At 39.2% G+C, this 24,823-nt stretch overlaps 2 protein-coding genes across 2 annotated transcripts; one reads left to right on the top strand and one right to left on the bottom strand.

Moving 5' to 3' along the window:
• Nucleotides 1-274: 274 nt before the first annotated feature.
• On the top strand, nucleotides 275-6,256 carry LOC132563247 (amine sulfotransferase-like). Its single transcript, XM_060228001.1, has 5 exons — nucleotides 275-449; nucleotides 3,057-3,380; nucleotides 4,424-4,527; nucleotides 5,314-5,500; nucleotides 6,147-6,256. Exons 1-5 carry the CDS (start codon nucleotides 275-277, stop codon nucleotides 6,254-6,256), a joined length of 900 nt encoding a protein of 299 aa, XP_060083984.1.
• A 16,951-nt stretch (nucleotides 6,257-23,207) lies between these two features.
• On the bottom strand, nucleotides 23,208-24,326 carry LOC132563248 (uncharacterized). The gene has a single exon (XM_060228002.1). The coding sequence runs from the start codon at nucleotides 24,324-24,326 to the stop codon at nucleotides 23,208-23,210; it is 1,119 nt and encodes a 372-aa protein (XP_060083985.1).
• Nucleotides 24,327-24,823: the final 497 nt, after the last annotated feature.

The raw sequence follows: 24,823 nt of genomic DNA on the forward strand, positions 1-24,823 counted from the left end.
TCAAATTGTATGTCCTTAACAATATTGACGACTCTTGGGATGAAAGATGCAGTTTGATTCATTCATTGGCTCTACTATATCTTGCGCTAAATTTGTAATACAATTCGTTACTGTGTCTTCTGTACAATCCTCTATGGACCTGAAATATCTAGGGTCATTTCGGTATACTTTAAGCTGTTCAGCGTCAACGTTCGTTATCATACAAAACAAACTATGGTTAAAACGAGGCTTACACCTAATCAGTATATGTTTGCCACAGTCTGCAGATATCAAGATGGCAGAGCTGGTGGAGGTACGTGACGACAAAGGACATTTTATGAAAATGAAGAAGTATGATGGCAGGTACTATGTTAATCATTTCATCGGAAATGTCAAGGATCACCTTGCTGCAATAGAAGCTATGAATGTAAGAGACGATGATACGTTCGTCGTATCATACCCAAAGTCAGGTTTGTATATTTGTCTATTTGCTGCGTCGAATATGCATATCAATTATTATAAACTTCATCCTGGAACATGCTATTATTTCAAGGAGAAAATATGCGTTTTAGCACACATGGGCCGAACACCATTTTGCGAAGCCATGTTGAAGTATTCGAAAACAATTGTAATATTTTACAACAGTGTTTAAAGTGCATGTCTTTCTGCAGTCCGGGCACATACCAAATATTTTAAAATCCACGTGTATTGATTGAATTTTTTTTTACCTGCGATAACACCAAACCTGTCTTATCAAATGTCCACATTAGTGCCCTCTAATGTTGATTTTAACCAGCGTATCTGTTATGTAAACTGAATTGACAACTTTAATTTTCTCTGAAAAAAAAGAGATAATTCCTAATTGGTAAATGTAAAAACATTGATTTATCCATAGATGATCAATTCTAAATGAATGAACATATGTCTGTCCGTCTGAATGTCTGTCTTTCTGCCACGCCGTCTGTCTTTCTGTCAGGCAGTCTGTCTATACGTATGTATGTACCTGTACGTATGTAAATGAAATGTGTGCTAGTACATTCTTGCAGATGGATTGGAGAATGAATGGATGCTTTGTATTAATGTTTTTACCGTTTTTTATTGAGGCCCCTGTCATCACTAACGAGTACGTAAAGGAAGAAACCACTGTATGATGCAGTTTCTAACATCTTTATACTAAACGAAAGGTACTTTTCATTGGATGGGGGATGAGGGGGGGGGGGGGGGATTGTCAGCGCGATAGTTCAGTGAGCTAGAGCGCAGTATTGGTAGGCTGTAGGACATAACCCGATATGGTTTCTTTATCTGATATGGTGGTCATAAGATAGTGGTCCTCTTTCTGTTAGTCCACCTGAGATGTGATGCTGATCTCATTCTGTGTTGGTGAGAGTGTCTTCTTTGATGACCTTGGAGATGACCTTGAAATCACATTCCAGAGAAGTTTGAATGAAATAGAAGAACCTACCTCGAATGACTCTTATAGTTTTAAATTAAAACCATTATTAACAGGGATATAAGATGACCATTTGATAAAAGGCAATATTGTTTTCTCCAGACTAATTACTAGCGCCACAGGGCAGCGTTCCTCAATCCTGATGTTAATTCCACACTTCAAGATTTACATGCCTACCGAAAGAAACTGCAAATTTTCCAAAGAAGAAATATTGGCTAATCATACTCCGGTATTAAAATAATTTAGATTGATAATGATTAATGATAAGGATACGGACCTCGCCCGTTTACACTGGATTCCTGAACTTCACATAGACAACGTTTTATTGATGGCTCGTCTGGCTGTTCAACCAAAACTTTGTTCAAACTACTAACTACCATTATTAACACTATCAAATCTGAGTAACAGTGATATTGTATACACAAAAAGTGGAATTAAAGATGCGTGTATTTTAAAGAACTTTTAACAATTCTTCCACGCCCTCTTCTATTTTAGAATTTCTTCCATAAGAGCATTTTATTTTTTTCACTCTGTACAATATCCCATTCTAAACTGAAAGAACGCTTTCATTCTTGTGTAATGATAGCTTTCTTCACCAAGAAAGGTGAACGACGATACAGATATATGGTTGTGAACTATACTGAAGCATATTTTAAGAAAAATACGTCCAAATTAAAGACGAAATGAACCGATGACAAAATAATAAAACTAATTGATTAATTTGGTGGTAAGATATCCCAACAGACTATTAACATACATTTAGTATTAATTGTGCTGTGTGATTTGTTTTTGTTTTCTTACAAGGATGAAATTACCAAATCGTGTCACGAAGACCTTGCAAAGTAGTTTCATTTCACTTTCAGTTATATCGATAACGTCTTGTCTTTAATTAACTAATATACTCACCAGCATTGAAAATCAAGGACACAAGTCGTTTCTACATTGGTTGATTTCCCGATCTTTTCCTACAACGAAACTACCACGGAGAGCTTTTCAATAAGCTGTATGATATTCGTGATAATTCTAATTTCCATATTGTGAATTTTCCCTTTCTTGGTAGCATTTCCTCCTCAACCTACGGCATTTACATGTCGTAGTTGCTTCAATATTCCAGGGCATGTTCCCGTTATCACGATTTCCTGCAAGAAGTCGTCAGCTGATGGACAAACTTGTAACACAAAGTTTCAAACTATTCGTGTTAATGTAAATCGTGGCGAAGTTTTGCGGTTGTCATAGTGACCTCATACACAAGCATTTTATTTCTTTGTGTGATATGGAAGCTTGACGTGCTTGATACTCGTAAGTTTGTTTGATGGTTCCGTTGTTGTATACCTTGTTCTCATTTGAGAACGTAATAATAAATGATAATCAAGATTTACATGGTGGGTGTAGTCTAAGTAGGAGAATATACTTATTCTTTCTTTGGTATTTTCTTGCCGTGTTTTATCTAACCTTTGTCTTGCTTTTTTTTTTTTTTTTTTTAAACAAAATGCATATTACAATACACAAATACTAACAATAGTCAATCGACGTTATTCACATTACACACCAACCCACACATATTAAGCAACATCTATACTTTTAACTTCAGTGTGTTGGATGTAAATAAAATGCTTTATTCCCCTAGGAACCCACTGGACCTACACAATAGTCAACATGCTTCGTAAAGAGGAGACAACTTACCCTGGATCACTAACGTTTTTAGATTATACTGACATGGAGACACTCGATAATCTTCCGTCCCCTAGAGTATTCGCGACTCATATGACCTTTGACCTTTTACCGAAACAAGTCAAAGAGGGAAAAGGCAAGATTGTGACAGTATTTCGGAACCCGAAGGACGTCTTCACATCATTAGAACTATTCGCAAGGAAAATGGATCACGAAGAAATGAAAAAAAATTACAACACGACATGGGAGAGTTTTTTTGAATTTTTCATGGACGGTAGAAGTAAGTGTCTGAGCACACCTCTGTAAAGGTGCCACGTTTGAATTCATTCGAATAAAGGATCGTTTATATACATGTACAGCGCATTTTTTTGAAATAATCCAGTATTGATATCAGTTCAATCATCGTTTTTTTTTTTTAATTTTTTGATGGTTTCTACTCATTTTGATTTCTAGTGGCGCCTTTGAGTTTTTTTTTTAAATTTAGTATGATTAACGAGTCATAGAAAGACGAAACAGCTGTGTGATACAGCTCGACTACACTGAATCTAACATGTATAGAAAAGTACCATCTACTTGTGTGACTTTTGTGAAATCATTTGATTTTCGTTCTTCCTACTTCAGGTTGAGATTGATAGAGAACCGTTTGATTTATAGAATTGTTCTATAAGGATACTTCATCTTGCGTTAAACACGTTCTCGTTATTTTTTTTCTTGCAAATACGAATGTTCTACATTATGTAGTTATTGCTGTGCTTTATCGAATATCATGAAATAATATTTGATACATAAAACAAAATGTAAAAAATGTAAAAAAAAAATAAATAAAATAATAAAAAAAAAAAAATAAATAAAATAAAAAAAGAATAAAAAAACAAAAAAAAATAAAAAAAACTTTGCACAAAAAATAAACCATAAGAAAGCTATCATGGAAAATATTAGAACTTAAAAATGTGATTGGGATATTCATTTCATCAATAAAATCAGTCTTGTGCGTCTGCATTACATCGAGGCAGTAAGAAATACTTGAAGAGGGCATTATATATATTGATAATGGATGATTAATGGATTCAGGATTCATGGACCTCATATTTGGATATTTTTGATGATCGTATCAAAATCAATTTGTTATAAAAGAATTAATTTCAGGTTGTTTTCTATAGTCCCTGTTTTGAGTAAACACAATAATAAAAAATATGTAAAATAGAAAATATGATTCATTCAGAACTTGAAGTCTCATAAATAATAAATTCAGTTTCACATCATACTTTGATAGTTTTTACTTTAGGAGTTTTTGACGGTGTATGTACTTTTTTATTAATCCAGTTTTCTACGGTTCCTGGTTTGATCACATACAGAGTTGGGATAAAGTGAGACGAGAACACAAGGGAAACAACATACAGTATCTCATCTACGAGGACATGAAACAGGTCAGTTTTATCGATCTTCAGGTCAATCAAGAAATCGAAAATCAGGTTAGATATAAGCACACAGACGATCAACGCGCTGACAGCAGAAATATTCTGATAAGTCAAATGCGCGTTAATATATGTTAATTTTTCGATAACGTGATTCTCACTGAATTTTTCACAGTAGTTTCATAGGTTTCTAAACTTAGTATGAGAAAGACAAAAAATATGAACGATTTTAACAGAATAATTGACACAGCAGTATCTATAATTATAAATTTGTATTAAATGGTGCAGTCCATTTGTTTCTTTTGTAAATCTTTGATCAAGTATGAAGTAGAAATCAATTCCTCTTTTGAAATCTTTGTTCTAATTTTCTTATTTACTAGTATGATCGTGTAAAGTTTACTGTCCTTTATGTATATGTCCTCATTCAATTAACAATGATAACATGATGGTAATCTTTGATGGTGATTTATCACGTGATTGACGTATAAGTCTAGGAATACACCTCTATCGTGTTATGGAATCTAATGTCAGAGGAAGATAATAAAATGACGCCACATATTCATATATATTGGAGACTAAGGCCAGGGTGATAAATAAATAAATAAATAAATAAATAAATAAACTTTATTTTACAACAATTGCGAAATAAGCTTATAGTAATCACTTTTGTTGGCCCGGTTAAAAAAGCGCGCGAGGGATCTTACTGTTGAAGGAACCGGAGGACCCGGGGAAAATCCATGTGGTCGGGCACAACTGAAGATATTATTGTCTTGTGTGTCTCTTGTTTAATTCTTTCAGGACCTGAGATCGTATGTACAAAAGCTTGCATTATTTCTTGGGGTTTCTTCCGAAACGGAGTTCCTGGAGGCGGTGACTGATAAATGTACATTCCGAAATATGGCAGATGAGGCTACAAAAGAATTTACACCATCCGAACAATGGAAAGCTGTCATGAAAGACAAAAGGCTTCCAATCTATAGGAAAGGTAAATATTAGAGAACTGCACTACTGCCTCCTACCCCCCACCCCATCCCTTGTTTTTACTTTTCTTTCGATCCTTTTCCTTAGGCGTCTCTTTAGTTTTCAAAATTTAGGCTCTTAGCTTCACTGACGAGTTCTGGAAAGACTTATGCTGTAGTTTGTTTGGCTTTCCTGTATCTAACTCTGAATTGTGTGACCTTCGTACAATCTTTTAACTTTAAAAGTAATAATTTAAGCGGGAAATTTTTCTCTGTCCGAGGTATGATGTAGAGGACTACTTTCAGTCTAAGTACCAGAAAAATTCATACAAGTCCGCGGACATAAATGAAGATATTAAAGTCCTGTCTATACCGGTAATATTTGTTTCAGTCCGCGTTCCTATAAGGACCTGCCTTTAGCCTATCAAAATAATTTTCATTTGTAAAGTTGTAATATCCATGTAATAGGTTTATACAAGGCCAGTCCCAGTACATGTGTTATTTTTCTACGGCGAGAAAATGATTATGTGTTTGAGTTTAATTGTATGCCAAACAATGTTTATAATGTTTTAAATACGACAGAGACAGTGGAATGATATTTCACAATGCTTTGTCCCCACGTATCAGTTGAATTTCTTCACACATAATAAGTATAGATTTTCATGGTTACAGGTGAAATCGGAGATTGGAAAAACCATTTTACAGTTGCCCAAAGTGATTACTTTGATGAAGTTTACACGGAGAAAATGAAAAATTCAAGTTTTACTTTTCGATTTGTATAAATGAATGATAGGTGAGACATCGATTGGAGTTTTCAGAAGTCAGAAAGTATATTGAAAACGGTGAACCATGGCATAACAGTTTCCCAGAAAACTTCATTGTTGATAAACTGTGTTATGAGGGTATCAAAACGTATTTATATTATATTAAGGAGATTGTAGGGAAAAAAAATAAAAAAAAAAAAAAATGTTCACGTAAATATATGAAACAACGAGAAAAATGGTATGTTAATAGACAGATAAATCTTATTCATATATCTAATCTTCCAGAGTTACTTCCCTTCGTTTTATTATGTAATTCATATGGAATACTACTGATGCAATTGTCTCGGTACGCTTAATATAAACTTTCGTAATAACGTAATAACAAACTGAATTCTTAATTGCACATTCTATCAAATACTTTCTGTTCTGCTGTTGTTGGTAGAAAGACTTTCGAACACTAGAAGGAAAACTACATAAATAAACTCAATGATTACCAACCAGGAATTGTACTGAAGTAAAGGCTTCTTCAATCAGATGAAAAAAAAACTTCCTCTACAAATTCTGTCACCAAAGAGTGTCCGTGTTGCTGTCACGTGATTTATAACTGGATTACAATAGACTGGTATTCGTTTCTGACATTTGTTTACACTATTTCATGTTGGAAATTTACATTTAGTTATTTTATGTCATTCTGATGTCGGTGTCACATATTTAATATATTGTCCATTTTTTTACGTATTTCCAACATTTTCGGTATTTTCTTGATTTTAAGAGTTTCCGGTACAAGTTTCAAGCGTCCACTTTCATCACTTCCTTCCTCACTTACATTCCACTGATCTATAACGTTGAAAACTCTTAAGTTGACAACACCTTGGTTCGGTTTTACGGCAGGATCTTCCGACAAGCTACTTTTGTATTTATTCAGGAATAAACAGTTTACTTTTGTTGACTTGTTTGTGTATTCATTTAGGTAATTAACGATGTGTTGACTTAGGTAAACTTAAAGCATTTTAAATCAAGGACACCTCTGATTCTGGGTCATCCGCTTATTTGGATATGAACTTACATCTTCGTCAAAATGATATAATACTACTGAACTGCAAATAGGTGTAAAGACGATGTTTTCATTTTCAAACAAGTAACATCCCAGTTTTCTTAACACGCTGCTTATGTCCAAGTAGATACAACATTCAAAGTTAACAAAAAATGAACAAAAGAAATGTTAACAGAAGGAGAAAAAGACCACGTGTTTCGGAAGGATAAAGCGTCTTCTTTATCAAAGACAACTGCAAAAGTTTCCGAACAACATACAAGGGACGCTGGAAAACAAAAATTTGCATCAGAATAAAAACACAAGTGTTGTGCATTACGTGAAAACAAATTTGACCTGAGATGGAATTTCAGTTATAACTGAGGGATGAAAGTACTTTACAGGAGAAATACAGTATCATGTAGCACCAATGCAAGAGTTTTTATGGGAGAATGGTTTTATATAACAATCAAGCAAAGTCACAGTATTTTCCAGGTGGGAATATTTTAGTATTTTACAGATGGAGGGTCACAGTATTTTACAGATGGAGGGTCACAGTATTTTACAGAGGGAGGGTCACAATATTTTACAGAGGGAGGTTCACAGTATTTTACAGATGGAGGTTCACAGTATTTTACAGATGGAGGGTCACAGTATTTTACAGAGGGAGGGTCACGGTATTTTACAAAGGGAAGGTCACAATATTTTACAGAGGGAGGGTCACAGTATTTTACAGAGGGAGGGTCACGGTATTTTACAGATGGAGGTTCACAGTATTTTTACAGATTGAGGGTCACAGTATTTTACACCTGGAGGGTCACAGTACAGTATTTTACAGAGGGAAGGTTACGGTATTTTACAGACTAAGGATCACAGTATTTTACAGATTGAGGGTCACAGTATTTTACACCTGGAGGGTCACAGTACAGTATTTTACAGAGTGAAGGTCACGGTATTTTACAGACTAAGGGTCACAGTATTTTACAGATTGAGGGACACAGTATTTTACAGAGGGAGGGTCACGGTATTTTACAGATGGAGGTTCACAGTATTTTTACAGATTGAGGGTCACAGTATTTTACACCTGGAGGGTCACAGTACAGTATTTTACAGAGGGAAAGTTACGGTATTTTACAGACTAAGGGTCACAGTATTTTACAGATTGAGGGTCACAGTATTTTACACCTGGAGGGTCACAGTACAGTATTTTACAGAGTGAAGGTCACGGTATTTTACAGACTAAGGGTCACAGTATTTTACAGACTAAGGGTCACAGTATTTTACAGACTAAGGGTCACAGTATTTTACAGAGGGAGGGTCACGGTATTTTACAGAGGGAGGGTCACAGTATTTTACAGAGGGAGGGACACAGTATTTTACAAAGGGAAGGTCACAATATTTTACAGAGGGAGGGTCACGGTATTTTACAGAGGGAGGGTCACAGTATTTTACAGACGGAGGGTCACGGTATTTTACAGAGGGAGGGTCACGTTATTTTACAGAGGGAGGGTCACAGTATTTTACAGAGGGAGGGTCACAGTACAGTATTTTACAGAGGGAAGGTCACGGTATTAAACAGAGAGAGGTTTACAGAGGGAGGGTCACGGTATTTTACAGAGGGAGGGTCACAGTATTTTACAGAGGGAGGGACACAGTATTTTACAAAGGGAAGGTCACAATATTTTACAGATGGAGGGTCACGGTATTTTACAGAGGGAGGGTCACAGTATTTTACAGAGGGAGGGTCACAGTACCGTATTTTACAGAGGGAAGGTCACGGTATTTTACAGACTAAGGGTCACAGTATTTTACAGAGGGAGGGTCACGGTATTTTACAGAGGGAGGGTCACAGTACCGTATTTTACAGAGGGAAGGTCACGGTATTTTACAGACTAAGGTTCACAGTATTTTACAGAGGGAGGGTCACGGTATTTTACAGAGGGAGGGTCACAGTATTTTACAGAGGGAGGGACACAGTATTTTACAAAGGGAAGGTCACAATATTTTACAGATGGAGGGTCACGGTATTTTACAGAGGGAGGGTCACAGTATTTTACAGATGGAGGGTCACGGTATTTTACAGAGGGAGGGTCACAGTATTTTACAGAGGGAGGGTCACAGTATTTTACAGAGGGAGGGTCACAGTATTTTACACCTGGAAGGTCACAGTATTTTACAGAGGGAGGGTCACAGTATTTTACAGATGGAGGGTCACAGTATTTTCCAGAGGGAGGGTCACAGTATTTTACACCTGGAAGGTCACAGTATTTTACAGAGGGAGGGACACAGTATTTTACAGAGGGAGGGTCACAATATTTTTACAGAGGGATGGTCACAGTATTTTACAGAGGGAGGGTCACGGTATTTTACAGATTGATGGTCACGGTATTTTACGAATTGATGGTCACAGTATTTTACAGAGGGAGGGTCATGGAGGGTATTTTACAGAGGGAGGGTCACAGTATTTTACAGAGGGAGGGTCACAGTATTTTACAGAGGGAGGGTCACAGTATTTTACAGAGGGAGGGTCACAGTATTTTACAGAGGGAGGGTCACCGGATTTTACAGAGGGAGGGTCACAGTATTTTACAGAGGGGAGGGTCACAGTATTTTACAGAGGGAGGGTCACAGTATTTTACAGAGCGAGTGACATAGTATTTTACAGAGGGAGGGTCACAGTATTTTACAGAGGGAGGGTCACAGTATTTTACAGAGGGAGGGTCACAGTATTTTACAGAGGGAGGGTCACAGTATTTTTCCTATGGAGTGTCACAGTATTATATTGATTGAGGTTCACAGTATTTTACAGAGGGAGGGTCACGGTATTTTACAGAGGGAGGGTCACAGTATTTTACAGAGGGAGGGTCACAGTATTTTACAGAGGGAGGGTCACAGTATTTTACAGATGGAGGGTCACAGTATTTTACAGATGGAGGGTCACAGTATTTTACAGATGGAGGGTCACGGTATTTTACAGAGGGAGGGTCACGGTATTTTACAGATTGAGGGTCACAGTATTTTACAGAGGGAGGGTCACAGTATTTTACAGATGGAGGGTCACGGTATTTTACAGAGGGAGGGTCACGGTATTTTACAGAGGGAGGGTCACGGTATTTTACAGAGGGAGGGTCACAGTATTTTACAGAGGGAGGGTCACGTTATTTTACAGAGGGAGGGTCACGTTATTTTACAGATGGAGGGTCACGGTATTTTACAGAGGGAGGGTCACGGTATTTTACAGAGGGAGGGTCACAGTATTTTACAGAGGGAGGGTCACAGTATTTTACAGAGGGAGGGTCACAGTATTTTACAGAGGGAGGGTCACAGTATTTTACAGAGGGAGGGTCACAGTATTTTACAGAGGGAGGGACATAGTATTTTACAGAGGGAGGGTCACAGTATTTTACAGAGGGAGGGTCACAGTATTTTACAGATGGAGAGTCACAGTATTTTACAGAGGGAGGGACACAGTATTTTACAGAGCGAGGGACATAGTATTTTACAGATGAAGGGTCACAGTATTTTACAGAGGGAGGGTCACAGTATTTTACAGAGGGAGGGTCACAGTGTTTTACAGAGTGTAGGTCACAGTATTTTACAGATGGAGGGTCACAGTATTTTACACCTGGAAGGTCACAGTATTTTACAGAGGGAGGGTCACAGTATTTTACAGAGGGAGGGTCACAGTATTTTACAGAGGGAGGGTCACAGTATTTTACAGAGGGAGGGTCACAGTATTTTACACCTGGAAGGTCACAGTATTTTACAGAGGGAGGGTCACAGTATTTTACAGATGGAGGGTCACAGTATTTTACAGATGGAGGGTCACGGTATTTTACAGAGGGAGGGTCACAGTATTTTACAGAGGGAGGGTCACAGTATTTTACAGATGGAGGGTCACAGTATTTTACAGAGGGAGGGTCACAGTATTTTACAGAGGGAGGGTCACAGTATTTTACAGATGGAGGGTCACAGTATTTTACAGTATTTTACAGATGGAGGGTCACAGTATTTTACAGATGGAGGGTCACGGTATTTTACAGAGGGAGGGTCACAGTATTTTACAGATGGAGGGTCACGGTATTTTACAGAGGGAGGGTCACGTTATTTTACAGAGGGAGGGTCACAGTATTTTACAGAGGGAGGGTCACAGTATTTTACAGAGCGAGGGACATAGTATTTTACAGAGGGAGGGTCACAGTATTTTACAGAGGGAGGGTCACAGTATTTTACAGAATGAGGGTCACAGTATTTCACAGAGGAAGGGTCACAGTATTTTACAGATGGGGGCCACGGTATTTTACAGAGTGGGGGACATAGTATTTTACAGAGGGAGGGTCACAGTATTTTACAGATGGAGGGTCACAGTATTTTACAGAGGGAAGGGTCACAGTATTTTACAGAGGGAGAGTCACAGTATTTTACAGTATTTTACAGAGGGAGGGTCACAGTATTTTACAGATTGAGGGTCACAGTATTTCACAGAGGAAGGGTCACAGTATTTTACAGATGGAGAGTCACAGTATTTTACAGAGGGAGGGTCACAGTATTTTACAGAGCGAGGGACATAGTATTTTACAGAGGGAGGGTCACAGTATTTTACAGAGGGAGGGTCACAGTATTTTACAGAATGAGGGTCACAGTATTTCACAGAGGGAGGGTCACAGTATTTTACAGAGGGAGGGTCACGTTATTTTACAGAGGGAGGGTCACAGTATTTTACAGAGGGAGGGTCACAGTATTTTACAGAGGGAGGGTCACAGTATTTTACAGAGGGAGGGTCACAGTATTTTACAGAGGGAGGGTCACAGTATTTTACAGAGGGAGGGTCACAGTATTTTACAGAGGGAGGGTCACAGTATTTTACAGAGGGAGGGAGGGAGGGAGGGTCACAGTATTTTACAGAGGGAGGGTCACAGTATTTTACAGAGGGAGGGTCACGGTATTTTACAGAGGGAGGGTCACAGTATTTTACAAATGAAGGTCACAGTATTTTACAGATGGAGGGTCACGGTATTTTACAGAGGGAGGGTCACGTTATTTTACAGAGGGAGGGTCACGTTATTTTACAGATGGAGGGTCACGGTATTTTACAGAGGGAGGGTCACAGTATTTTACAGATGGAGGGTCACGGTATTTTACAGAGGGAGGGTCACGTTATTTTACAGAGGGAGGGTCACAGTATTTTACAGAGGGAGGGTCACAGTATTTTACAGAGGGAGGGTCACAGTATTTTACAGATGGAGGGTCACGGTATTTTACAGAGGGAGGGTCACGTTATTTTACAGAGGGAGGGTCACAGTATTTTACAGATGGAGGGTCACAGTATTTTACAGATGGAGGGTCACGGTATTTTACAGAGGGAGGGTCACAGTATCTTACAGATGGAGGGTCACGGTATTTTACAGAGGGAGGGTCACGGTATTTTACAGATTGAGTGTCACAGTATTTTACAGATGGAGGGTCACAGTATTTTACATCTGGAAGGTCACAGTATTTTACAGAGGGAGGGTCACAGTATTTTACAGATGGAGGGTCACAGTATTTCACTGAGGAAGGGTCACAGTATTTTACAGATGGAGGCCACGGTATTTTACAGATGGAGGGTCACAAGTATTTTACAGAGGGAGGGTCACAGTATTTTACAGTGGGAGGGTCACAGTATTTTACAGAGGGAGGGTCACTGTATTTTACAGAGGGAGGGTCACAGTATTTTACAGAGGGAGGGTCACAGTATTTTACAGATGGAGGGTCACGGTATTTTACAGAGGGAGGGTCACAGTATTTTACAGAGGGAGGGTCACAGTATTTTACAGAGGGAGGGTCACAGTATTTTACAGAGGGAGGGTCACTATATTTTACAGAGGGAGGGACACAGTATTTTACAGAGGGAGGGGCACTATATTTTACAGAGGGAGGGACACAGTATTTTACAGAGGGAGGGTCACAATATTTTTACAGAGGGAGGGTCACAGTATTTTACAGAGGGAGGGTCACAGTATTTTACAGATGGAGGGTCACAGTGTTTTACAGAGGGAGGGTCAAAGTATTTTACAGAGGGAGGGTCACAGTATTTTACAGATGGAGGGTCACAGTATTTTACAGATGGAGGGTCACAGTATTTTACAGATGGAGGGTCACAGTATTTTACAGATTGTGGGTCACAGTATTTTACAGATTGAGGGTCACAGTATTTTACAGATAGAGGGTCACAGTATTTTACACCTGGAAGGTCACAGTATTTTACAGATGGAGGTTCACAGTATTTTACAGATTGAGGGTCACGGTATTTTACAGATTGAGGGTCACAGTATTTTACAGAGGGAGGGTCACAGTATTTTACAGAGGGAGGGTCACAGTATTTTACAGATTGAGGGTCACAGTATTTTACAGATTGAGGGTCACAGTATTTTATAGATTGAGGGTCACAGTATTTTACAGATTGAGGGTCACAGTATTTTACAGATTGAGGGTCACAGTATTTTATAGTAGAGGGTCAGGGTATTTTACAGATTGAGGGTCACAGTATTTTACAGATTGAGGGTCACAGTATTTTACAGATTGATAGTCACAGTATTTTATTTTACAGTATTTTAGATTGAGGGTCACAGTATTTTACAGATTGATAGTCACGGTATTTTACAGATTGATAGTCACAGTATTTTACAGATTGAGGGTCACAGTATTTTACAGATTGAGGGTCACAGTATTTTACAGATTGAGGGTCACAGTATTTTACAGAGGGAGGGTCACGGTATTTTACAGATTGAGGGTCACAGTATTTTAAAAATGGAGGGTCACAGTATTTTACAGATTGTGGGTCACAGTATTTTACAGATAGAGGGTCACAGTATTTTACAAAGGGAGGGTAACAGTATTTTACAGATGGAGGGTCACAGTATTTTACAGAGGGAGGGTCACGGTATTTTACAGATTGAGGGTCACAGTATTTTACAGATGAAGGGTCACAGTATTTTACAGAGGGAGGGTCACAGTATTTTACAGAGGGAGGGTCACAGTATTTTACAGATGGAGGGTCACAGTGTTTTACAGATAGAGGGTCACAGTATTTTACAGATTGTGGGTCACAGTATTTTACAGATTGAGGGTCACAGTATTTTACAGATTGAGGGTCACAGTATTTTACAGAGGGAGGGACACAGTATTTTACAGATTGAGGGTCACAGTATTTTACAGATTGAGGGTCACAGTATTTTACAGATTGAGGGTCACAGTATTTTACAGAGGGAGGGTCACAGTATTACAGATTATCACAGTATTTTACAGAGGGTCACAGTATTTTACAGATTGAGGGTCACAGTATTTTACAGATTGAGGGTCACAGTATTTTACAGATTGAGGGACACAGTATTTTACAGATTGAGGGTCACAGTATTTTACAGATTGAGGGTCACAGTATTTTACAGATTGAGGGTCACAGTATTTTACAGATTGAGGGTCACAGTATTTTACAGATTGAGGGTCACAGTATTTTACAGATTGAGGGTCACGGTATTTTACAGATTGAGGGTCACAGTAGATTGAGGGTCACAGTATTTTACAGATTGAGGGTCACAGTATTTTACAGATTGAGGGTCACAGTATTTTACAGATTGAGGGACACAGTATTTTACAGATTGAGGGTCACAGTATTTTACAGATTGAGGGTCACAGTATTTTACAGATTGAGGGTCACAGTATTTTACAGATTGAGGGTCACGGTATTTCACAGTATTGATTGAGGGTCACAGTATTTTACAGATTGAGGGGGTATTTTACAGTATTTTAGATTGAGGGTCACAGTATTTTACAGATTGAGGGTCACAGTATTTTACAGATTGAGGGTCACAGTATTTTACAGATTGAGGGTCACAGTATTTTACAGATTGAGGGTCACAGTATTTTACAGATTGAGGGTCACAGTATTTTACAGATTGAGGGTCACAGTATTTTACAGATTGAGGGTCACAGTATTTTACAGATTGAGGGTCACAGTATTTTACAGATTGAGGGTCACAGTATTTTACAGATTGAGGGTCACAGTATTTTACAGATTGAGGGTCACAGTATTTTACAGATTGAGGGTCACAGTATTTTACAGATTGAGGGTCACAGTATTTTACAGATTGAGGGTCACAGTATTTTACAGATTGAGGGACACAGTATTTTACAGATTGAGGGTCACAGTATTTTACAGATTGAGGGTCACAGTATTTTACAGATTGAGGGACACAGTATTTTACAGATTGAGGGTCACAGTATTTTACAGATTGAGGGTCACAGTATTTTACAGATTGAGGGTCACAGTATTTTACAGATTGAGGGTCACAGTATTTTACAGATTGAGGGTCACAGTATTTTACAGATTGAGGGTCACAGTATTTTACAGATTGAGGGTCACAGTATTTTACAGATTGAGGGTCACAGTATTTTACAGATTGAGGGTCACAGTATTTTACAGATTGAGGGTCACAGTATTTTACAGATTGAGGGTCACAGTATTTTACAGATTGAGGGTCACAGTATTTTACAGATTGAGGGTCACAGTATTTTACAGATTGAGGGACACAGTATTTTACAGATTGAGGGTCACAGTATTTTACAGATTGAGGGTCACAGTATTTTACAGATTGAGGGTCACAGTATTTTACAGATTGAGGGTCACAGTATTTTACAGATTGAGGGTCACAGTATTTTACAGATTGAGGGACACAGTATTTTACAGATTGAGGGTCACAGTATTTTACAGATTGAGGGTCACAGTATTTTACAGATTGAGGGACACAGTATTTTACAGATTGAGGGAGGGACACAGTATTTTACAGATTGAGGGTCACAGTATTTTACAGATTGAGGGTCACAGTATTTTACAGATTGAGGGTCACAGTATTTTACAGATTGAGGGTCACGGTATTTTACAGATTGAGGGTCACAGTTTTTTACAAATTGAGGGTCACGGTATTTTACAGATTGAGGGTCACAGTATTTTACAGATTGAGGGTCACAGTATTTTATAGTAGAGGGTCAGGGTATTTTACAGATTGAGGGTCAGGGTATTTTATAGTAGAGGGTCACGGTATTTTACAGATTGATGGTCACAGTATTTTACAGATTGAGGGTCACGGTATTTTACAGATTGATGGTCACAGTATTTTACAGATTGAGGGTCACAGTATTTTATAGTAGAGGGTCAGGGTATTTTACAGATTGATGGTCACAGTATTTTACAGATTGAGGGTCACAGTATTTTATAGTAGAGGGTCAGGGTATTTTACAGATTGAGGGACACAGTTTTTTACAGAGGGAGGGTCACGGTATTTTACAGATTGATGGTCACAGTATTTTACAGAGGGATGGTCACAGTATTTTATAGAGGGAGGGTCACGGTATTTTACAGATGGAGGTTCACAGTATTTTACAGATTGAGGGTCACAGTATTTTACAGATTGAGGGTCACAGTATTTTATAGTAGAGGGTCACGGTATTTTACAGATTGAGGGACACAGTTTTTTACAGATTGAGGGTCACATTATTTCACAGAGGGACGGTCACAGTACTTTACAGAGGGATGGTCACAGTATTTTACAGAGGGACGGTCACAGTATTTTACACCTGGAGGGTCACAAAACAGTATTTACAGAGGGAGGGTCACAGTATTTTGAAGAGTAAAGGTCATAGTATGTTACAGAGGGAGAGTCACAGTATTTTACAGATGGAGGGTCACAGTATTTTACAGATGGAGGGTCATGGTATTTTACAGAGATGTTTACTGTATTTTACAGAGGGAAGGTTAAAGTATATTAAAACCGGAAGAACACTGTATTTTACAGAGGGAGGGGCACTATATTTTACGGAGGGAGGGACACAGTATTTTACAGAGGGAGGGTCACGGTATTTTACAGAGATGTTTACTGTATTTTACAGAGATGGTTACTGAATTTTACAGAGGGAAGGTTAAAGTATATTAAAACCGGAAGAACACTGTATTTTACAGAGGGAGGGCACTGTATTTTACAGAGGGAGGGTCACGGTATTTTACAGAGTGCCGCAGTATTTTGAGAGGGAGAGTTGCAACGTTTACAGGAAAGTCACAATAATGTAAAGGATGAATAGAGTGACAGAGCGGACGTAGTGCTATAATGGCAGGGTTGGCGTATTATGTAGATTGACGATCACATTTTCACATAAGTAATGACACAGTATTATATTCAGAAATGGGAACTTTACATTCTGTAAAGATGGAGTACCAATTATTTTACGATGCTGCTCATGATTGCAATGGGAATTTCGCAGTATCTACAGACGTTCACAGTATTTTACGACAGAAGGGTCTATCGTCTTTTACAGTCGGTTCTTTATGTAAAATTGGTTGTTATTTCAAGAATAATGAGGGCGAACACCATATCCGGTTCCATCCATTTATTAGTTAAAACCCTAAAGACCCTACAACATAACATACATAAAACACATAAATACGATCCCTTACAATACATTAAATATCTCACGTAATATACATTACAGATAATATCACAGTTGTAATTATCTCAAAAGAGAGTTCAATTGTTCCACAATGTACATGTATAATTACTGTACTTATATTATATAAATACAAATACTTAGTTCAACATAAAAAAGGAATATAGCGACACACTATAGCTATGGTACGTTACACGTTATTTAATAATTCAATAGAACATTATGTAATTATAAACAATATGTAATGTGAAAACATACCCCAACAATGGGTTAAGGGTCCTAAAGTAACATAGGGCTCGATCGTAGGCAAATGAATGATATCATTGGATCGTAGATCTAGATGATTACTGTAATTAAAACAACGCATATATAAGTAATTACAAAGTACGGGTCATTGTATATTTCAAACCGACGGTAAGATCGGCAGTATTATAAGCGTATACAATAATGAATTTTGATAAATAAGTTTCTACATCATTACAAATGACGTTACACAAGATATATAATACAATAATTGATGTTTCAAAGAAATAGGTAAAATATGACTTACAATTTACGGGACAAATGTGTTCGTAAGCCGGACGGAGGTTTCACTCGTCCGTAGCAGTCAATGTCCCCTTTGTCCACTAAAAACCCCGCCAAATACAGACAAAGTCCAAAGAACGAAAACGAGACAATAACTGGACATATATAGACACACTACGTCATACGGGCAAACTGGACATATAGACGCAACATATATACATACATTTATAACGATCACAGACGGCGCGAAAATCCCAACGACGCGACGCTAGACAACAGCGGCCAAAATTACATAAAACTTAACCCTATTACATCCTCCCCCCGCTAAGGAAAAAGGGACGCCCTCGTCACCTAAATTATACAAGGATAATTCACACCATGTCAACATTTGTTGATATACTTATCAAAGAGAATAGCTTACATACTACATATTAACATCACTAAATATTCAATTCTGAAATAGATTAAAAGCAAATATCATTCACGACAAACATAAAGTGAAAATGTCGCAATCACTGATAAAATGAATTACAAACTGTCAAAGGTAAACATAAATATCAAAATAAGAAAAGACGTTTAAGGCTTATATATCACAAATGATTCTGATTAAAGCAGTGGTAGCATCTGGATTAATTCTGGAAAACACACCTTCCTTTGCCAAGTTTTCCAAAAGCTTTGCCTTAAGGTTCCACGAAGCAACATTTACTTGCGAACTCTTTGCTCCTCCCATTACAAATTCACCCGAAGTTTGCCATTGTGGCGGTCTGGAAATTCTTGTAGATCTTCGGGGAAGAGGCACCGGACGCTCTGACACATGTTCCTCGTTCGTATGAGATTCGTCTTGGTCCAAGACATCATCAGTTGGGATGACAACTGTATCCTGCCCAAGTTCACCAGTAGATGACACTACTGAGTCTGACTTCGGAACATCATCTTGTTTTACGTCTTTATTGGCATCATCTGCTGGTCCTCCCTCCTCAGTAGAGAACTGGTCGTCACCAGGCGGACCAGTGGCAGACACAGGAGAGCCTGGATCGTCATCCGGATCCCGTACTGCCGTATCGCCTTCTTCATCATCTGACTCCGAACTGCCAGCTGTACAAGGTGCCAATAAAACATTTGTATCCTCGTTGTCAGAGTCTTCTATATCTGCGAGGGCTAAGTTTGTGTTTTCCCTGGAAGGCTCAACCTTGCTATCCAGATTATCCAAGGACATTTCTTCGTGTGGAATGTATCCTATAGGCAACAGGTTGTTTCTGTGTAAGGTTCTTGTCCTTCCCTCTGCTGAATCTGGTTCCACTACGAACACAGGAATATTCGGGTTAGGTTGGTTAATCACTGTACAGGCATCTTCCTCCCAAAGGTCTTCCAGCTTGTGTTTCCCATCAAAAGCTAGCTTCTTCACCAATACACGATCTCCAACCTTAATAGGCAATCCTCTGACCTTGAGGTCGTAATGGGCCTTCTGTCGCCTTTTCGCTTTCGATAGCATCTCTGAAGCTAAGTCGTAACTGAAGGTTAATCGATCCTTAAGGTCCTTCGTGTAGTCGGAGAGAGTCTGTTCTTCTTTAACAAGTCCACCTAAACCAAACACAATGTCCAATGGTAGACGAGGCTCTCTTCCAAACATGAGATAAAAAGGTGAAACTTTAGTAGACTCATGACGGGTGCAATTGTAGGCGTGGACTAAAGATGGGATATATACCTTCCAATCCTTCTTTTCTTCTGGTTTCAGAGTGCGAAGCATAGAGATGAGGGTACGATTAAACCGCTCAGTAATTCCATTTCCCATGGGATGGTAGGGGGTAGTATGTGATTTCTCCATCCCGAGAAGATCACAAAGTTCCGATATAACTTCACTTTCAAAGTTTGGGCCTTGATCAGAATGTAGGCGTCTTGGAATACCATAGTGAATGATGAAATTGTTGTATAGGGTAGCAGCTGTTGTTTTCGCAGTTTGGTCTCGAGTTGGAAATGCCTGCGCGTACTTTGTAAAATGGTCTGTGACAACAAGGACGTTGGCAAATCCTCCTTTACATGGTTCCAGAGACAGAAAATCCATGCACACTAACTCAAGCGGATGAGAAGTGTGTATCCCAACCAATGGTGCTCGCTCATTCCTCGAAGTCTTAGCTCGGATACAGCGTGGACACTCGTTGACCCACTCCTCTACATCCTTCGTCATGTTGGGCCAGTAGAATCTGTCACGTAGTAGAGATAATACCCTGTCCCTCCCAGGATGTCCTATGTCATCATGGAGTCCTTTCAAGGCTTTCTTGATGTAGGCCGAGGGTAAAACTAGCTGGTAGTGGTATACACCATCTCTATTAACCTCCTTAAACAGAACGCCACGACGCATCGTCAAGCTGTCAGCAATCTTGAACATCTGGGAATTCTCTTTAGTCGCAGGAAAATCTCGACGATTCGGTTTCCTGTACTTGGATACTAACTGCATCCATGGACGCAACAACACATCTTGTCGTTGGACTCTTCTCCAATCCTTTGATGTCATCTTCTCTAAATCACCAACGCAAGGATCCTCAAGGGCATCAGCAACTTGCGCAGGTGAACAAAGACTTTCCACAAAAGACAGCGAAGAAGTGATGGACTGGCTAACTGCACGGACAGAATCCATGGTCATCGGAAGCCTGGAAAGTGCATCTGCATCAGCATTGCTTTTTCCTGGCCGATAGCGAATGTCGAAATCAAAAGCAGCTAACGCAGAAACCCATCTGTGTCCAGTTGCATCCAACTTCGCTGACGTCAAGACATATGTTAAAGGGTTGTTGTCCGTGAAAACCGTAAATCGTTGTCCATAGAGATAATCGTTAAATTTCTCAGTAACAGCCCATTTCAGCGCAAGGAACTCTAATTTGTGGGCGGGGTAGTTCCGTTCTGATTTGGAGAGTCCTCTACTTGCGAAGCTGATTGCGCGGAGACTGTCACCCTGATGTTGATATAAGACGGCTCCTAATCCCTGTCCACATGCATCAGTATGGAGTTCAAATGGCTGGTTTGGCTGAGCATATCCAAGTACTGGTGGTGTTGACAAACAGTCCTTAAGCTTCTGAAAGGCTTGCATCTCAGCTTGACCCCATTTCCAGTCGGAATCCGAGTTCTTCTTTGTCTTGTTCTTCTTTCCTCCAATCTTGGCACAAGCAGGTAACAGCTCGTTCAAGGGTTTAGCAATCTTAGCAAAGTCCTTGATGAACTTCCGATAATACCCTGCAAAGCCCAAAAAGGCACGGACTTCCTCTGGAGTAGTGGGCTCTGGCCAGTTCAGTACCTTCTCGATCTTGCTTGGATCTGGTGAAATTCCCTCCTCAGAAATCATATGTCCAAGGTACACTGCTCTCCTTTGGAAAAACTTACATTTCTTCGGAGACAACTTCAAACCGCACTTTCTTAATCTCTGAAGTACCTTTTCCAATCGGCGAAGATGTTCCTCAAAAGTGTTTGAAAAGATAATGAGATCGTCCAAGTAAATCAGGCAGATGTTGAGATGAAGGTCCCCTAGGCATTCCTCCATTAACCGCTGGTATGTTGCGGGAGCGTTCGACAGGCCAAATGGCATCCTGGTATATTCATAAAAACCAAGGGGCCCAACTGTAAAAGCTGTACGTTCCTTATGACAGTCATCAACCTCAACCTGATGGTAGCCTGACTTCATATCCAGGACTGTGAAGTATCTTGCTCCAGACAAACACTCAAGAATATCCTCAATTCTGGGCAAAGCATAAGAATCACGTATCGTCCTCTTGTTAATTTCTCTGAAGTCAACACACATACGTAGTTCTCCGTTCTTTTTCTTGGCTAGAACAACTGGCGAAGACCACGGGCTGTGTGACGGACGGATGATCCCTATGTCCAGAAGAGTATGGAGATGGTTCTTTACTTCCTCGTACATTGATGGGGGTATCCTTCTGTGTCGTTGCTTGATAGGCGTTGAATCATGCATGTCTATCCTGTGCCTAACTGCATTGGAAAATCCAATATCCTTATCATTCTTGGAGAAGATATCCTTAAAGGACATGATGAGTTGTCTCCCCTCCTCAATTTCTGTAGCTGAGAGAAAATCTTCATCAATCTCAATCTTCTCCATCAACTTTTCTATCTCCTCTACTTCATCTGTCTGGTCATCCTTATCCAGAATGGTAACTGGTGTAATCTCACACAGTAAAGCCTTTGGCGACACAGATAAACACCTACTGGTAGTGTTAGCAAGCTCCACCTCCACATTCCTATTTCCTTGGTAATGGTAGGAGATCAATCCAGGAGTAATATCCAAACCTTCTGAGGTAACACAGTCTGTGGCTGGCTGGATTATCGCACAAGTGGGATGGTAAGGTAATTCTCTATCGGAGTAAGTCTTCACCTTCACCTGCGTATTAGGCTTAATATTGATGACCTTATCCTCGGCACATCTCAGGACACCAAGGCGAAAATTCCTCCGATTGAGTTCCTTTTCCCTTAGAGAAAGACATCTGAAAGCCAAAAACCAAGGCGTAAACAAATCTGCACTCTGTAGAAATCTTGCTCCGTTATGTTCACGACACTTGTCCATAAGCACAGTCAAAACATTTGTGCCTAACAAAACTGGTACTTTGCTGTTGTAATCACTGTCAGGAACAACTAAAAGAATACAGTCCTGCACATTAGTACCTGATAGTCCTGGCAACTCAACACTAACTTCAATAAATCCATGATAGGGTAGTGGATTACCATCTGCACATTCAACATTTAAAATACAGTCCAATGGTTGTATAGGCAAGTGTGACAAATGCGTATTATAAAATGATTCTCCAACTGTTGATACAGTAGAACCAGTGTCCAGTAATGAAGTGACCTTATGTCCGGCTATAAGAATGTCCACTTCGTTTGAAGAACCAACAAGTTGAACTTGATCTTCTGTATCTGTAGGAGACTGTAATATGAAACCTATGGCCGTCCCCTTCCCACAGGTCCTTTTCCGTTTAAATGACGACCTCGGTTGTTGAACTGACCTCTACGTTGATGATCAAGTCTGACCTTGCATCCTAGCTGTATGTGTCCATACTGTCCACAACGCCAGCACTGAGGTTCATTGGAGGAATCATCAGTATCACTCCTGTTCAAGGTATCACCACGCTCCTTGTGTTCTCTCTTCTTAGTAGGCTGTTGATACTGTTGGTAGTCCTGTGAATTATGAGGTTTCTTCTGTTGATGTGCACTGGATTTCCATGACTTGACATCTGCAGAAAGCTGTTTAATAATTCCTTCTAACTTATCCAGTCGACTATCTTCTGTAACACTGGCTTCTATCATCTTTGTAGTGGCTGACTTGGCACTGGCCCCTGTTCCTTCCATCTTCATTTCAGATTCCAATTTCCTAAGTTCCACTTTCAGCTCGTTGTAGTCTTTAGTAAGCTCATACTTTGTTGCTGATCTTTCCTTCAACTTGGGTAAGAGTCCTTTCCATATGCGACTATGAAGCATATCATTCCTCTTTGATTGAGACAACATCTCGCATCTTGACACCTTCATCAAAAGATCTTCCAGTCTGCAACCCCAGGAGGCAACATCCTCTCCTTCCTGTTGGTGTGCGCTGAAAAATTTCCCAAGAAGAGCCTCGTGATCATCAACAACACCGTAGTTGGTTTCCAGATGGGCAAGTAAATCACCAACTGATGCTTTGGGGCCAAGTCTCATAGCAATCATCCCTGCATTTCCCCTCAAAGAACTTCTGATGACACGTAAAGCTGTTTCTTTGGGGATGGTCTCATCTCGCAGTAGACAGTCAGCATCATATTTCCAGAGCTCATAAGGAACTTCTCCCTTAGATGTAGGATCACCACTAAAGAATGGTAGGCGTGGAGGCTGAGTAAACACATGCTGTTTGGATGGTCCTCCAGCAATAGGTTCCTTTGGTTTAACATCCTTCCCTGACTTTGAGATGGCTCCTGTTGATGACATGTAGTCTAACATCCAGTTCTTGAACTCTTCAGCAGAATCACATTTCGGAGTAACTCCCATCTCTGCAAACACATCTTTTATCTTCTCTAACTGGTCACTATCCATGGTTATAAATGGTGTCAAGCAGAAAACCAAAAGTCCAAAGTAACAGAAGTACATGTATAAAGAATACTTAGGCACAAAATTAAAGAAATAGTACAAAGAAGTACAAAAGAAGACCAGAGTTCCTGAAAACAAACAAGTAAAGTACAAAATACAATTCAAATATCTATAGATCAACACCTGAAATATAAATGTAAAGTCCAAACCCCTGCAAATTAATGGTGAAACAGTCCAAATCTGGAATGAAAATACATGGGTATACAAAACAGTACCAAATTGAAAAGAATTGAACACAAAACAAGCGTATGAATGGAATGCAATACAGTACCTCCAGCAAATGTATATATATATATATATACCTAGTACTATCAGTATATATATATAAACATATTGTTGATTGATGGGGAACAACAGCATGTTCTCTATTAAGTATTATAATTATGAAGCTTACCCAGGTTCAATACCAAAGATGGTGCTTATCCGCCAACTCTGTTACATAT

This window comes from Ylistrum balloti, unplaced genomic scaffold (assembly GCF_031769215.1).
Source record: "Ylistrum balloti isolate Yb309-2 unplaced genomic scaffold, AGI_CSIRO_Ybal_v1 Utg371648, whole genome shotgun sequence".
Classification (NCBI taxonomy): domain Eukaryota; kingdom Metazoa; phylum Mollusca; class Bivalvia; order Pectinida; family Pectinidae; genus Ylistrum; species Ylistrum balloti.

Coding starts and splice junctions, on each gene's coding strand:
- LOC132563247 (XM_060228001.1), top strand. CDS start 275: ATGGCAGAGCTGGTGGAGGTACGTGACGACAAAGGACATTTTATGAAA. Junction 450..3,056: donor CGTATCATACCCAAAGTCAG/GTTTGTATATTT, acceptor TTATTCCCCTAG/GAACCCACTGGACCTACACA. Junction 5,501..6,146: donor GCTTCCAATCTATAGGAAAG/GTAAATATTAGA, acceptor TCATGGTTACAG/GTGAAATCGGAGATTGGAAA.
- LOC132563248 (XM_060228002.1), bottom strand. CDS start 24,326: ATGGATAGTGACCAGTTAGAGAAGATAAAAGATGTGTTTGCAGAGATG.